The sequence below is a fragment of the Phalangium opilio genome, unplaced genomic scaffold (genome assembly GCF_054372755.1).
Source record: "Phalangium opilio isolate 3A_F unplaced genomic scaffold, DU_Popi_V2 ptg000055l_1, whole genome shotgun sequence".
Taxonomy (NCBI): Eukaryota; Metazoa; Arthropoda; class Arachnida; order Opiliones; family Phalangiidae; genus Phalangium; species Phalangium opilio.
The window spans coordinates 1,633,100-1,647,572 of NW_028324174.1; the positions used below are offsets into that span (position 1 = coordinate 1,633,100).

Consider the following 14,473-nt stretch of genomic DNA (forward strand, 5'->3'; position numbering starts at 1 on the left):
GAACTTATTCTGTATCCGTTCAAGTTTAGATAATTGGTATTCACTGCAGCCACTGTACAGCAGGCCTCCAAAAATTAGTTTTGGTTTAACAAGTGTCAGGTAAAGTTTTATAAAGCAGGTTGGTGAATTTATGTCTTTGGCGATTTTAAGGCATAAACCTAGCTTTTTATGACAATCAGTTAAGGTATTTTTAACCTGTGCAATGAAATTTAGTTTTTTATCAAAAATTACTCCCAAGTCCCTTATGGTTTCAACTCTGTTGAGACTTTTACCACTTAATTTGTAATTAGAATTTATATAGAATAATCCTTGCTTTTGTTAAATAGAGTGGAAGGCTAAGGATTTCACTCTGTCGGTTAAATAAAGTGTTATCCGTAACAGGCCTTGTGAACTAACGAGCAAATAATTGAGGCCCAAGGTGTAGTAAACTATGGGTGTTAATCTTCGTGTCTGTATTGAAGAGACATTAACGGTTCAGAGTGAGCTGAAAGTTAAATACACGTTTAAATAATCAGGTGTAGATATTATAATAGAAGAAAAGATCATGGTCGCAATTAGACCAGTGAAAGGGCTAATGGTAAATGGAGTTTTCATTCTTTTTATGGTGCGCAAGACTTTCAGTGCGTCTAGCCATAAATCAGCTTTGGTGTAATTTAACCTTAAGACGCATGTTGGCAAACTAAGAACATTGTTGAGTTGAGACAAGACGATAGTGTTTACACTGCAATCCAGTTGTGAATGTAGCTATGAGTATATCGGGTAAACAGCTGAAGCGTAGACAATTGGGCATTTACAAACACATAAAGGTTATATCTCTCCAAAATTTATACACTTCATTACCATGACTGATTTCCGTGTGTCCAAGATTTACCCTTATTTGATGTAAAATGTCGTCTGCTTTATTGTATATTCGTAATAGTCAGGAAGCAGTTGTATTCTACTTCAGAGAATTTGCCAAGTTTGATTTTTCTACTGAAATAGGTTTAACACATCCCAAACAAAATATTTAGCCTTGTCTTAAAAAATTCTTGCACCATTTTCAATTAATTTTAGTCATTTAAATAATGACAAATAATGAAATAAATGTAGCCGAAATGGTGTGTTTCTTACATACGGTAGCCTAGGCTTAAATACTCTTTAACACACTAGAATAAGAAATACACCACTTCTTTGCTTCTTTTACCAGCCATTGAGTGTTTCACGCCAACTATTATCCACTCCATTAATTGCTGAAGCTTCAGTAGGGTTTTGAAATTTGAAAAAGATCCGTTAAACTGCCAGTCTTCCATTTGAGAGATTTCGCGCCTACAAATTAACGCAGCTTTCATAACAGAAGCCATGTCGTCGTCAGGATCTTCTTTCTCAAAGTGTTCTTGCAAAATTATATTTTTTGCATCGGAATGAAGTACAATTTCTGGCTTAGGGCCCCTCTTTACAAATTCTAATCCTTCTAAATGTTTTTGCAAAACAGACTTAATATGTTGTTTGAAATCCTTATCCGGAAGATACGACACATTTTTCTCATCTAGTAGAGATTTGTACTTTGAGTGAATCGTGCTCATATCTATACTTTCAGGCTTAGTTTCATTTGGTACAGGCAAGAGGGAGTGTTTAACAATATTGACTATTTCTAGATCGCAAATTGCTGTTTCGATAACCATAACTTTTTTTCTCACTACCGGTTTCTTGGATAATTCTACATTTCTGGTTTCTTTACGAAGGCAATTCCTATGATATCGCATGTTTTGTGCAAACGCGTCTTTCTCTTCTGTCAGAAAGGCTAGCCTTGCTCGTACGGCTTCGTTTTGGCTATAAATCTTGATTTCGAGAAACGTTTTTCCCATATCCCCTGATGTGACACCAAAAGTTTCGGCACTGTCTTCACTTGGGTCTTGACAAAATACACACCAATTTTCGTTGAACGTTTTTCTACTGCGTTTTGGTTCACTTCCAGTAACAGTCGATGCACATTTTGAATGTTCACCAAAACTTGGTCTCCCTCTTTTCTTCCCTGCAATTACATTCAAAGATGCTTGATGTTGTTTCTCGTAATGTTCAAGGTTCTTCTTGTTGCAAAACATTTTGTAGCACTTTCGGTGGCAGAAACAAGAAATTTCCTCGGATATTTTAGTGTCTTGTAAGCGGTTGAACGATTCCATGTATTTACCGACAGCATACCACCGAGCGGAAAGACTGACGTTATGCATTGACTCAACCGTGACCTTAGAAAAGGCATCTTCACGATGCTCAGAACATATTACACATACCTTTACTTCAACTTTGGCTTCCGCCATCGCGAAAAAATAGTAGACTGTATAACCAAAAACTGCGGGCGACTCTCCGTACGATGGGAAACGAAAACAAAAACTTACCCTTTAAACTTAGTTTACCATCGGGAATACAATGACCGAAGGTCTGGGAAACAAAATAAGAACTAGGAGTTTAAACTATAAAAACCAGGGTAGAGGTTGCGGTATAGTGTGAAATCTGTATCATAAACGGACTTCTATTCTACAGGGCCGGTAGGCCCTTGTAGATATGACTTGATACCGTTTTGTAACGTTAAAGTAATATTCACCCGCTTTTGCTAATTTCCTATGGAGATTAACATGGGTTTTTCGTGATTTTTCCCCACCGATAACTTAAAAACTACAGCGAAGATACTTTTCGGAATTATCTTAAATTAACAATTAAGTATTCAGGGTGTGCTATCGGCCAGCTTGATCAAAACAATTAAGTCTAAGTATGTTAATTTTACTTAATTACAGAAGTACGGCTTTGACCATCGTGATTGGACATAATAATTAGCTACATCTCTTGGAAAACTCAGTGTCACTACGTATCTGTAGTGTGGTGGTTATCACGTCCGCTTCACACGCGGAAGGTCCCAGGTTCGAGCCCTGGTAGATACATGTATTGACCATCGTGATTGGACATAAGAATTAGCTAGATCTCTTGGAAAACTCAGTGCTACCACGTATCTATGGTGCAGTGGTTATCACGTCCGCTTCACACGCGGAAGGTCCCAGGTTCAAGCCCTGGTAGATACATGTTTTGACCATCGTGATTGGGCAAAAGAATTAGCTATATCTCTTGGAAAACTCAGTATTACCACGTATCTATAGTGTAGTGGTTATTACGTCCGCTTCACACGCGGAAAGTCCCAGGTTCGAGCCCAGGTAGATACATGTTTTAACCATCTTGATTGGACATAATAATTAGTTAGATCTCTTGGAAAACTTAGACTCACCACGTGTCTGTGGTGTAGTGGTTATAATATATATTTAACAATTATTTCACTTCACTTGGTTTAATAAGGTTACATAGGTAGCGTACTTTTTCCCTACTTTTAAAACCATTAAACTAAGTAATATTAGAAGTTCAATAGATTGTCTAAAAAAGATGTTAAAAGCCACTGTAAATGGTGCATAAATGCTTAATATTTCCTTAATACTTGCAAATAATATTAGTAAATGGTGTGAATTGATCATAGAAATGGGGTTAAAGTACACCCTAAATGATGTCTTTTATGGCACTGGAAAAAACAGCATATATGGTGTTTGAATGCACCATTATATTTTAGAGTGCAAATGTATGACGGTAAAGCAAACATAATTATTCAAAATTTAATTACATTAAGACTGAAGTGACAGATATTATATAAAAACGTCTTGGTTTGGACCAAGGCCGAAAAAACAAACGATATGTGTGAGGTTTATCAATTGACTGAAGTTCAGATATTGAAATTATTTTCTAGTTCTTTTTATCCACTCAATCCTTAATCAATATTTAATTCAATCAACTGATTTTACTGTTAATCGATCTAGTCCCTCTAAATTAATTGAAAAAATTACATATCTACGCTTTTTCAAGAACAATTAATTTCATGATAAAATGTTTTCGAAAATGTAATTGTTCTTGAAAAAGCGTAGATATGTAATTTTTTCAATTAATTTAGAGGGACTAGATCGATTAACAGTAAAATCAGTTGATTGAATTAAATATTGATTAAGGATTGAGTGGATAAAAAGAACTAGAAAATAATTTCAATATCTGAACTTCAGTCAATTGATAAACCTCACACATATCGTTTGTTTTTTCGGCCTTGGTCCAAACCAAGACGTTTTTATATAATTTGTAATTGTGATGAATCGGAATTCGATTTATGTCCCAGATCTGGCAAAGTTCTAGCATCATCCACCCAGAAAAAATCGGGTGTACCCCATATGAGCAGTTCCCTGTAGAGCAGTTCTCGAAATAGCAACCGCGATTCCAAAAAAACAGCGGAGTTTTTCAAAACTGCTGTTTTAGAAATAGCGGCTGCTATTTTGAGAAATAGCAGTGTTTGTCTTGAGTAAATTTGTATAACAATCCAGTTAAGTTTTCTGTGATCATTTAATCAGTAATGTGACCTACTAACGGATCATGTTTTTGAAATACACTTAAATATTGTACTGTTCTTCAGTACAATACAATTCTCTTGCCAGGATAGAAAAATAATTCGAGAAAGGTTATTTTATTTCGGAAGAAGATAATTGTAAACAGTAATTTTTTGGAAAAGACATATTAAAATTCGAGAAAGGTTATTTTATTTCGGAAGTAGATAATTGTAAACAGTAATTTTTTGGAAAAGACATATTAAAATTCGAAAAAGGTTATTTTATTTCGGAAGTAGATAATTGTAAACAGTAATTTTTGGAAAAGGCATATTATAAGTCGAGAAAGATTATTTTAATTCGGTAGTAGATAATTGTAAGCAGTAATTTTTTGGAAAAGGCATATTATAATTCGAGAAAGGGTATTTTATTTCGGAAGTAGATAATTGTAAACAGTATTTTTTTGGAAAAGGCGTAACATTGTTACACCAATTCCAAAATATTACTAAACAGTAACTTAACCTGACCTGACCTAATACTATTTAGTTGAAATGATCAACTTTAACCTACCAAATTATCCATATCTGACCTAGTTTTTTTTGAGTTCATATAACCCAGCTGGGCCAGCTTACACCATAATAAACAACTATAGGTTTTCACATTTCTGTTTTTCCGCTCTTTAGAGAACTGCTGTAACGGTACGCCGCGTTTACGAGAACCGCTGTATCGGTAATTGCTGTAATGGGTAAACTGCCATTTTGGGAACCGCTATTTAGAGAACTGTTGTTATGAGGACCGCTATTATGAAATCCGCTCATATGGGAACTGCTCATATGAAAGCTTCCCAAAAAATCACAGGGAACCCCAAGTCACAGATTATAGATCTTTGTGCAGTATCGGCAAGTGGAAAGCTCATCCCACCTTATCAATTGTACAGCGGTGTTCGCATGATATTCAACCCTTTGGATAAAGGAGTATAGTGTGTTCGCTTTCAAATGTCTAATTCTAGTAGGATGAATATTGAAGTTTTCCATGGCTGACTAGTCAATCACTTTATCCCTGCTTTGTCACCTTCAAAACCCGTAGTTCTACTTTTAGATGGGCATGAGGAAAAAGGACCATCCGTAGGAAGGATATTTTGAGAAAAACACCGTAGTAAATATTTTTTCTTCTTACCTTAGTATTTTTTAAGATATGATTTTTTTGGAAAGTTGCAATGTATAAATACGAGATACCTTTAGAGATAAGGGATCTTTTCCATAATACAACCTGGCAATAATGTACCACCGTATTATATCGTTGAAGAATAAGCCTTGTTTTAGGAAGTTCGTTGTTATTTTCAATCCTATCCTTTAGATTAAATTCAGTCGTAGTTAGAATTATCATCTCTTACGTTTTATGGTGCCGAAGGATTAAATGATAAGAAAAACTGTTACTTTTTAAGGGACATTGGATTATTGTCACGATATCTACTTGGTTCCAGTCATCGTATATGGAACAGTTAACGAAGTTATCAAAGAAACGATCGACGTTGAGATGACTTGTCACGAAGTTAATCAACAAGATCAGTCTTACAACGATGCCTATGCCATATGAACTAACAACGTTGAGATGACTTGTCACGAAGTTAATCAACAAGATCAGTCTTACAACGATGCCAATGCCATAAGAACTAACAGAGTTCACTCTTCAGTTAGAAGACAAATAAGGAAAGCAAAAGAAGGTAAATGCGCTAATAGAAAAAATCGTTTCGAATGAAAACGACTATGAGAAGGAAATACTGGAAGCTAAAGCGTTGGCAAAAATCCGGCAAAAACTAGTTTTTGCCGGGACACGTGGCAAAAAGTGGAAAAAACGGAAAGCACCGGCAAAAAGTGGCAAAAACCTTTTCCCTATGAAATGATAATTAGAAATGCTAACTTTGGCTTTGTGTTTGTCATTCGTGTTATTATAGGTTTCCAACAGCTAATATGTCTCAATCTTAATCAGTTTTATAACATTTATTGTGTTTTAAACGTTCGAGCTAAATCCACTTTAAACTTACAACTTGTGAAATTTTGCTCACATTCCAATGATCCTGCTTGCTTCGCATTTGATAACAAAACAATCATTTTTAAGCAGTTTCTAGCTTTAATCTGTTTCGAAAACTCAAAATTAGCGAGTTGAAGAAAATAGTGTTGAACGAAAAATAAGGACTGATTTTTCATTTATTTATATAACAAAGCCAAAAAGTTCTTAGCCACGCGGTTTTTTTCTCCATTTTATACTGAGAATGTAACCCACTTCATAAGCCTATACAATTATGGTAGAATTTTGGACTTTTTATTTTCATTTCAAATCCGAATTTTTTGGTTTTTAAAATTTAGTTCGTTATTTCCACATAAAGTGGAAAAAATGTGGCAAAAAGGTTTTTGCCGCGCGGTTTTTTCCACCCCTGGCAAAAACGTGCAAACCCTTAAGCATGGCAAGACAAGATTGTCAATGCTAAAGCTATGTGTCAGGAAATGATTCAAATATGTCGATTGAGCACATCACTTCCATCGTCGTCGCAGTCAGTCAAACTCCCAGGAATAAATATGGATAAGTTTTCCTGAGAACATAAATCCAAGTGGCAGGAGTTCTGGCTACAATATTCAAGTAAAATCCATGAAAATCAAAGTATAACGGATTGGGACAATTTCAGCTACTTGAAGAGTTACCGCAATGGAACTTCTTTAATGACCTTAATTGGACTGCAGCTCGCCCGTGAAAATTATCAAGTCAACGTCGACCTATTGCAGGAGAGATTTGCTAATCGCGAAGATAAAATTAGAGTACGTACGCAGAATATCAGATCCCTGGAACCGGTAGCTGGATCGTCGGACGTAAAAGGATTGCGAATATGTTTCGATTTATTGAACGTCAGCGTAAAGAGATTTTTGTTTTCTTGAAATGGATAATGAGGTCTATGGAAACATTATACCACTTGTCACCGAACGCTTACCAGACGACATTGTCCTCCGATATGCTTAATCTACAAGGAAAAAGTGAACGTGTACGACAAAGAAAACAAGTAACCGACTCAACTTTAAATTTAACTAAGTAAAACCATATATTTAAAAATAATCACTAATCATCGTATGTGAATATAACAACGTCAAACCAAAAAAAGAACCCGGTTTACAATCAAATTTCACATATATTTAGAGGAAAAAAAATAATTTTAGCAGACACATGTTTTTTCATAGTCCCAATAGACAAATAATAAATTAAAACTTCCAAGATATTTTTTATTCGCCTACTATACGGTCGACGAAATTGATCTACTGAACATTCCGCCTCCCTTGAACGACTAGCTTCAACTATCCAACGGCAGATGACATAGCTTTACAATCGGTCGTTTGATTTCCTTGTCCATTGTCTTTACTGTTACCACACGAACGTGGCCATCAGTCCCAGGATGCAATACTGTTATGCGACCCATCCTCCATTTTGTGGGGGGCATGTTCTCGTCCTTTAGTAACACCAAGTCACCGACCTTCAAATTTCGTTTTGGTAGGGCCCACTTTGGGCGTTGTTGTAGTCGGGATAAATATTCATTACTCCATCGCTTCCATAAGTGTTGAACAAGTTTCTGGCTCAACTATCAACGGGATACGCGGTTGAATTTTTGTGAGATTAAGTCTGGTTCAGGTATGGCAGTTATCGGGCATCTAATTAAGAAATGTCCTGGAGTTAAAGCCGACAAGTCATTCGGGTCTGAACTCGTGGATGTGAAGGGTCTTGAGTTAAGACAAGCTTCAATCTGGCATAATAGCGTCTGCAATTCTTCGTATGTCAATGTTGTGTTGCCGATGACTCGCTTCAGATGAAATTTAACAGATTTCACTCCGGCTTCCCATAAAACACCAAAATGTGGCGCTGCAGGCGGATTGAAATGCCAATTGATGCCTTCTTCGGCTGTCCATTGTGTGATTTCAGAGCTATTTGAATTCGATGAGATAAACCTGATAAATCTGATAAAGTCTTTGAGTTCTCGGTCGGCTCCCATGAAGTTTGTGCCACAGTCGCTGTAAATATTTGAGCATCTTCCACGTCGTGAGACGAATCGTTTTAACGCCGCCAGAAAAGCTCCCGTTGACATATCGCTCACCAACTCTAGATGTATGGGACGTGTTGTAAAACAGGCAAAGAGCGCTATGTAGGCTTTGAATGTTTTCTGACTACGACCCTTTAGGACTCGAAGCACAAGAGGACCGGCATAATTCACCCCGCAATTTAGAAACGCTCGTGCTGGATTGACTCTGGCTCTGGTAACTGTCCCATTAACTGCTTTGCAGCAAACGTTTGTTGTCGGATACACCTTACGCATCTTCTGACGTGGAAACGAATTGCGTCTCGAATGCCCAGGATCCAAAATCGTCGTTGAATCACGGCGGTCAAGAGTTGTGCACCTCCATGCAAATGCTTGATATGTTCGTGGTTAATTATCAAGTCCGTTAGTTTATGTCTTCGTGGAAGTAACATCGGGTGGACCTTATCTGGCGATATGCGTGCGTGTTGAAGCCTCCCTCCAACACGAATTATCCCCACTTTATCTAAGAATGGGTGTAGTGGTAATAGTTTGCTTTTGGAAGGTAGCTCCTTTTGCTGCCTTAGCCGATCGGAGTCTTCGGCGAAGGTTTCGAGTTGCGCTCGTCGCATCCAATGCAGTAGTGCTGTTTCAAGTTCATCTGGAGTAAGTGGCCCGATTTTTCTTTGTTCCTTAGGTCTACTTGCATTAAAAACGAATCGCAGCATATTGGGCGTTACGTGTGTCAAAGTTCTTAAAGACGAGTAGTTGTTTAGCATGGAGTTGTCCAATTGACATGGTGCTGAGACTAGTGTGACTAGTTTTTCTTCGACACGACATTCTTCTGGTTCCTTTACTTGATGTGAACTTTCTTCTGGTTTGAAAGACGGCAACCATGAAGGTCCATGCCACCATAACGGATGTTGACCCAGCTCATTTGCCAGAAGTCCTCGTGAAGCACAGTCTGCTGGATTTGTTTCACCTGAAACATGGTGCCATTGAACGTTAGGCAATGCTTCTTGCAATTCGGCGACTCTATTGGCCACGAATGTTTTCCAACGTTGAGGAGGCGACGTGACCCAGGCCAGGACAATTGTAGAATCTGTCCAGCAGTGAATATTTGAAACAGGTTTTTTGATTGAAGTTTGATATAACTTGATTAGCTTCGCTAATAGAACAGCACCGCGAAGCTCTAATATTGGCAAAGTGGTTTTCTTTAGCGGAGCCACTCTGGTTTTTGAGGCGATCAATTCAATGTTGACTTGACCATTCGTAGATCTTGTTTTAAGATATATTACTGCGGCATACACCTTTTCAGACGCGTCCGAAAAGCCGTGTAGACTAGATTCTTCTACGCTGGGTTGTTATATATAGCGTCGAACGGTTAACTTCGCTATCTGCTGTAGTTGATCTTTAAATTCTTCCCATCTTCGCCTTAGATGCAGTGGTTATATATAATATTATAGCTTAAGATATGTGCATTCATAATGATTCTCAATCAGACGGCCTAGTAGAAAAGAACTGTCGCAATAAAAGTTAAAGAATTGTGCCAAATCTATGCACAAGAGAATAATTTTCTTCTCTTATTAAAAAACCCCCAATAAAATCTGGTTTAAACCAGCAATCTTTTCCTGAAAAATTCGGATTTTTGCCAACTCTGATATTCAATTCATGCTATTTACAAATATTATTGCAAAATTAAGCTTTTATGCAACATTTATAGTGCTTTTTAAGACAATCTGCCGAACTTCTAATATCACTTCTAAGTTTAATCGTGTTAAAGGTAGGAAATATTGCGCCAAGTATGTCAAATTACTCAAGCAAATGGAGGAAATAGGTGTTAAATATTTAATTTTTCTATAACTAGCAAAAATTTTGATTTGTAAAACAAACCCATATTTACACCATTTTTTAATTTAACAGGTAATGCCTGTTTTAAAATCTCGGCTTGTTTTGGTTTTCAACAATACATAGCATTATTGGGTAAAACAAATGTACGATTGGCAAGATATATTTTTTATATGTTTGCACAGTTGAACTTTAATCAATCAATAGTAAGTTTCCCTGATTACATTTGATTTATTTATTTGAAACTAAGCCAATAATATTACGAATAAAAGTACACGATTCTACTACACCTAGGATTTTTTTAATTGTCTGTCGTTTAAAATAATACTTATGTTATATATATGAGTAATTACCATTGCCCTTCAGATGATCTTATTCAATAAACAAAAGTTACAGAAATTCCGAACACTTCATATATGTGAGCTCGCTTTGCTACTTCCGCAAATTTGGGGCTAGTCAATGCGTTTTTCTAAAACGAAGATTTTTAAATTTAGTCAGTAATCTTTCTTATAACCCTTGAAGCGTATGAAGGAGACACGTCTTCAAAAAATCTAGTTTTCCAATTGCAGTGCTACTAAATTCTTAGGTCCTGAAATTACCTATCGTACTACAAAAAGTTTAGTTAACACAGGACCATGGGTGGTTGACGTACTACAAATTACAAAAATATAGGTTACATATATTTTGCCGTCATTACAAACAAAATTTAACTGTCTAAAGGGAGAGGATTGTGGAATGATGATATTTTTCGTTCTTTTGTTTAATGAAGAGTTCATGTAATTAGGTCACTTCAGTAAAAGCTTCCATCCACTATGACACTAACCGTGTAATGTTCAATAACCCCATGTCTTTTAAAAATTACTTGAACAAAACTGTAGGTTGCGGGTCCTTTCGTCAAAAAATGATCTGCATTCGGAAAGAGAACTATATCATCAATGTTGTCAAGGGAAAGGGCCTCCCATTTGTCCGAAAACTGTCATATCATTTCCGAAGACAAAAACACCAATAATACGAAAGAAGCCAGACTCCACACGACAGAAAGAAACCGAGTGAGTCCCTCGCCCGTCAAACTTTGGGGACCTTAAAAGAAGACACGGATAAAACTGTAAAACAGACAAAGAGTTTCTTTGCAAGGTTTAACTCGTTCCCAGAATGCATGCAACAAAAACATGGGAGGAAGTTCCAGTTTCACTTTTCCACATTTGGAGCTCAGTTTCCCCGCCATGCAAATCAGCAGAACCAAACCAAAGAGAACCACAACTATCTACATTAATCAAAGATCAATTATTATTATCGATGCTTTTTAATATGGTTACAAATTGAAAGGAGAATATTAATCTGCCTACTCTACGGCAGTTTTTGCTGTTATCAGATCTTACAACTTCATTTAACTTTTTTATATAGAAATTAGTAATGATAGTTTACCCATTTGTCAACAACAGAATAAATGTCATTTCCGTTCGATTGATTTGTTCCGAATAATAATTGCGTCCTATTAATCAAAAACGGGTGCGAAGTAGGAAAGGAATTGAAACGATCCTTGGACAAGACCAATGGACATAAAGAAAAATCTCCTTCCTATGTTAGGCAAGCGTTTATTGTATTACTATGGACAGAAGAAGCTGTTCGCGTATTTCCAATAACTGACATTTCTCTGAAGCATACCGAGAAACCCGTTCCACGAATTAGCAACTTTCACACCATAAACTGGTGCTGCACTGAGGGTGGTAGTAACTCTGTCAAATTGTATTAAGGGTTGTCGTTATTAGATATGAAAAAGTATCGTGAAAACTGACTTCAAATTATATTACTTGATATTGTCAAAACGTTTTAGATCACGAAGGAATTTTATCATATAGCCAGTTATCTCTCCTTGGTTGTTCACAATAATATGTGGTGATTACTAGTAACAAAGACACATGTATAAAGTTCATGCTCAATCTATGTGCCTTCAGAGCCAAATGTGATTATAAATAGAACACGTCTAACGAAATTCTACTAAAATATTTGAAAGAGCATAAAAAACCTCAATTTGTTTTCGCATTAGCGAAAATTGATATTGCTAGGGAAGTGGCAAGAATTTTGAAATGGATGCTTAAAACTTACGTGAAGAAAGACTGCCGTGTAACGTTATTTAACTTTAATTTTAACATTATGCACACTAAAGCGTCTAAACATTCTCCATTATGTGCTGGTCAACGTGGAACTGTGAAAAGTGATTTCTATTATCGGTTACAATAATTATTTTTAATGTATTTAATATGTATTCTGTATCGTACTTTTAAAACAGGATGATCACGACAAATTTAAGCTTGTAACCGTAAAATTAAAATGTAGGAAAGGGGGCCTAATTTCACGGCTGGTCCAGTTCCAATGTTCGCTAACGTAGTTGCAAGCGTTTGAATAGTTTGAATCAAATCATTTGGCGCTGCACCTTGCGGTGGCGGCGGCGGGAGTCCTCTAGCCGCTTGTCCATGCGTAGGACTAGTACCAAGGCTTGGAGGAGGAGTGTTTCTCCTCGGGGGAGAATAGGATCCCGGTAACTGCGCGTTGAGCGCCGCGACCAAAGTTTGCGGATCGGGGGGATTCATGACGCGACAGTTAATGAGTTCAAGCAAAGGCACAAGTAATATTCAGAAGTGCGCGTGTAAGTACAACTGGTAATGTTAGTCTTAACGAGTCCTGGCAAGCTCGCCACTTTATGTAACCGTAAAATCAAAATATAGGAAAAGGGGGCCTAATTTTCACGGCTCACAAAGAATTTAGAATAAAACTAGAAAACTAAGAAGTTCCCAGGTTCCCGTTTAAAGGACTTATTGTCCATGACTAGCAATATTTTCGAAAGGATAGACTCAGAGTTGAATACAAAAGAACTTTTATTAAGCGTAAAGAAAACAATAACTGAACTTGACGCGAACACAGACTAGACTGCCCTTTTTTCAGACAGGCCGCGTCGTTTTATCGCGTATCACAAAAACAAAATGCGGCAGTGGCGCTTGAGGCGACACTCCGGGAGAACGGAATACAATGATAGGGCGCGTAAGGCGCCTCTCTAGAGTAATACAAAAAATGTAATGCAGACGACGCTTTCCCGGGAAGGAGGTGCGTGTGTGGACGGTTACAAGCTTTTGCGCAATTTCTACCGGGTGAAATCAGTATTATCGAAAAAGTAGCAAGTACTTTTCTAAAGAATTTTGAAATAAGCTAATGAATTGCGGATATCGTCAGCTTTTCTTTCAAAGACGAAGCGGATGTTTTAAGATATACAAATGTTGACTTTCAACGCGTTCACGTATATTTCGAAAAAGAAAGCGATGAAGGATGCGGAGAATCCATGGATACAGACGCGAAAAATGGCCCTAAAAGGCATTCAAGTTGATTACGACGAAAGCATCCGGTTCTTCGACTGTCTGACAAGGATGCGATTCCACTTTGTGAGAAGGGTTCAGATCCTCGTAGCAATCCCCTCAGACAAATGAGAAATTTATCTCTATCGTAATTAATGCAGAACTTAAGAAAGGGGAACTAACCTTTTGTTGATTGTCTCAATCAGGGTTTTCAAAATGTTTCTGCTGAAATGTATCGCCCAGTAGGATGCCCTTTGATGTGTGCTTAATTTCGTTTTACAAGTTCCTGTCTTGGCGTATCTGTCTTTGATAACATTCCACAGAAAGGTTTCACGAAAGATGCCGAATATCTCTCGACTTTCAATTCCCGCATGAATAGTTTCATTTTATAATAAGTTACTTTGCTCCTGGTAACAGGTATGTGGGCTCGCTTTGTTACTTCTGCAACTGCAGGGATATTCAATCCATTTTCCTAAAACTAAAATTTAAAAAACGAGTCCATATTGGTTTATCATTTATAAAACCTTTGAAGGGCATTGAAGGAGAGATGTCTTCACAAAACTTATTTTTCAATTGAAACGCTTCCAAATTATTGGTACAGTCGTGTCCAAAAAAAACTTTCTCTCGCGCGACGGCTTGTTTAACAATTAGCTACACCAAAATTCGTTCTCACTGAGTACCCATTAAAATTGAATATGTATTAGGTTTAATAAAAAACATAGGTCGTGAAAATAACAGAATTAATCTACTAAACGTAGGGTTATTCATACTGGAGGGGATTTGAACACCGCATAAAGGGTTAGTGTCACTAAGAATGTTTAATATCAAATAAGACGTTAATGCCATGGAAT

At 37.0% G+C, this 14,473-nt stretch overlaps 1 protein-coding gene and 3 non-coding genes across 4 annotated transcripts; 3 read left to right on the top strand and 1 right to left on the bottom strand.

The window, feature by feature from the left end:
- The first annotated feature begins 2,839 nt into the window (after positions 1-2,839).
- TRNAV-CAC (transfer RNA valine (anticodon CAC)) lies at positions 2,840-2,912 on the top strand. The gene has a single exon. It is a non-coding gene; the product is annotated as a tRNA-Val (tRNA).
- Positions 2,913-2,977: 65 nt separating this feature from the next.
- Positions 2,978-3,050, top strand: TRNAV-CAC (transfer RNA valine (anticodon CAC)). The gene has a single exon. It is a non-coding gene; the product is annotated as a tRNA-Val (tRNA).
- Positions 3,051-3,115: 65 nt separating this feature from the next.
- Positions 3,116-3,188, top strand: TRNAV-CAC (transfer RNA valine (anticodon CAC)). The gene has a single exon. It is a non-coding gene; the product is annotated as a tRNA-Val (tRNA).
- Positions 3,189-8,001: 4,813 nt separating this feature from the next.
- Positions 8,002-8,499, bottom strand: LOC149668592 (uncharacterized). The gene has a single exon (XM_089840841.1). It carries the CDS (start codon positions 8,497-8,499, stop codon positions 8,002-8,004), a length of 498 nt encoding a protein of 165 aa, XP_089696967.1.
- Positions 8,500-14,473: the final 5,974 nt, after the last annotated feature.

Bases quoted from the DNA above. Each gene is read 5' to 3' on its own strand.
- LOC149668592 (XM_089840841.1), bottom strand. From the start codon at position 8,499: ATGTCAACGGGAGCTTTTCTGGCGGCGTTAAAACGATTCGTCTCACGA.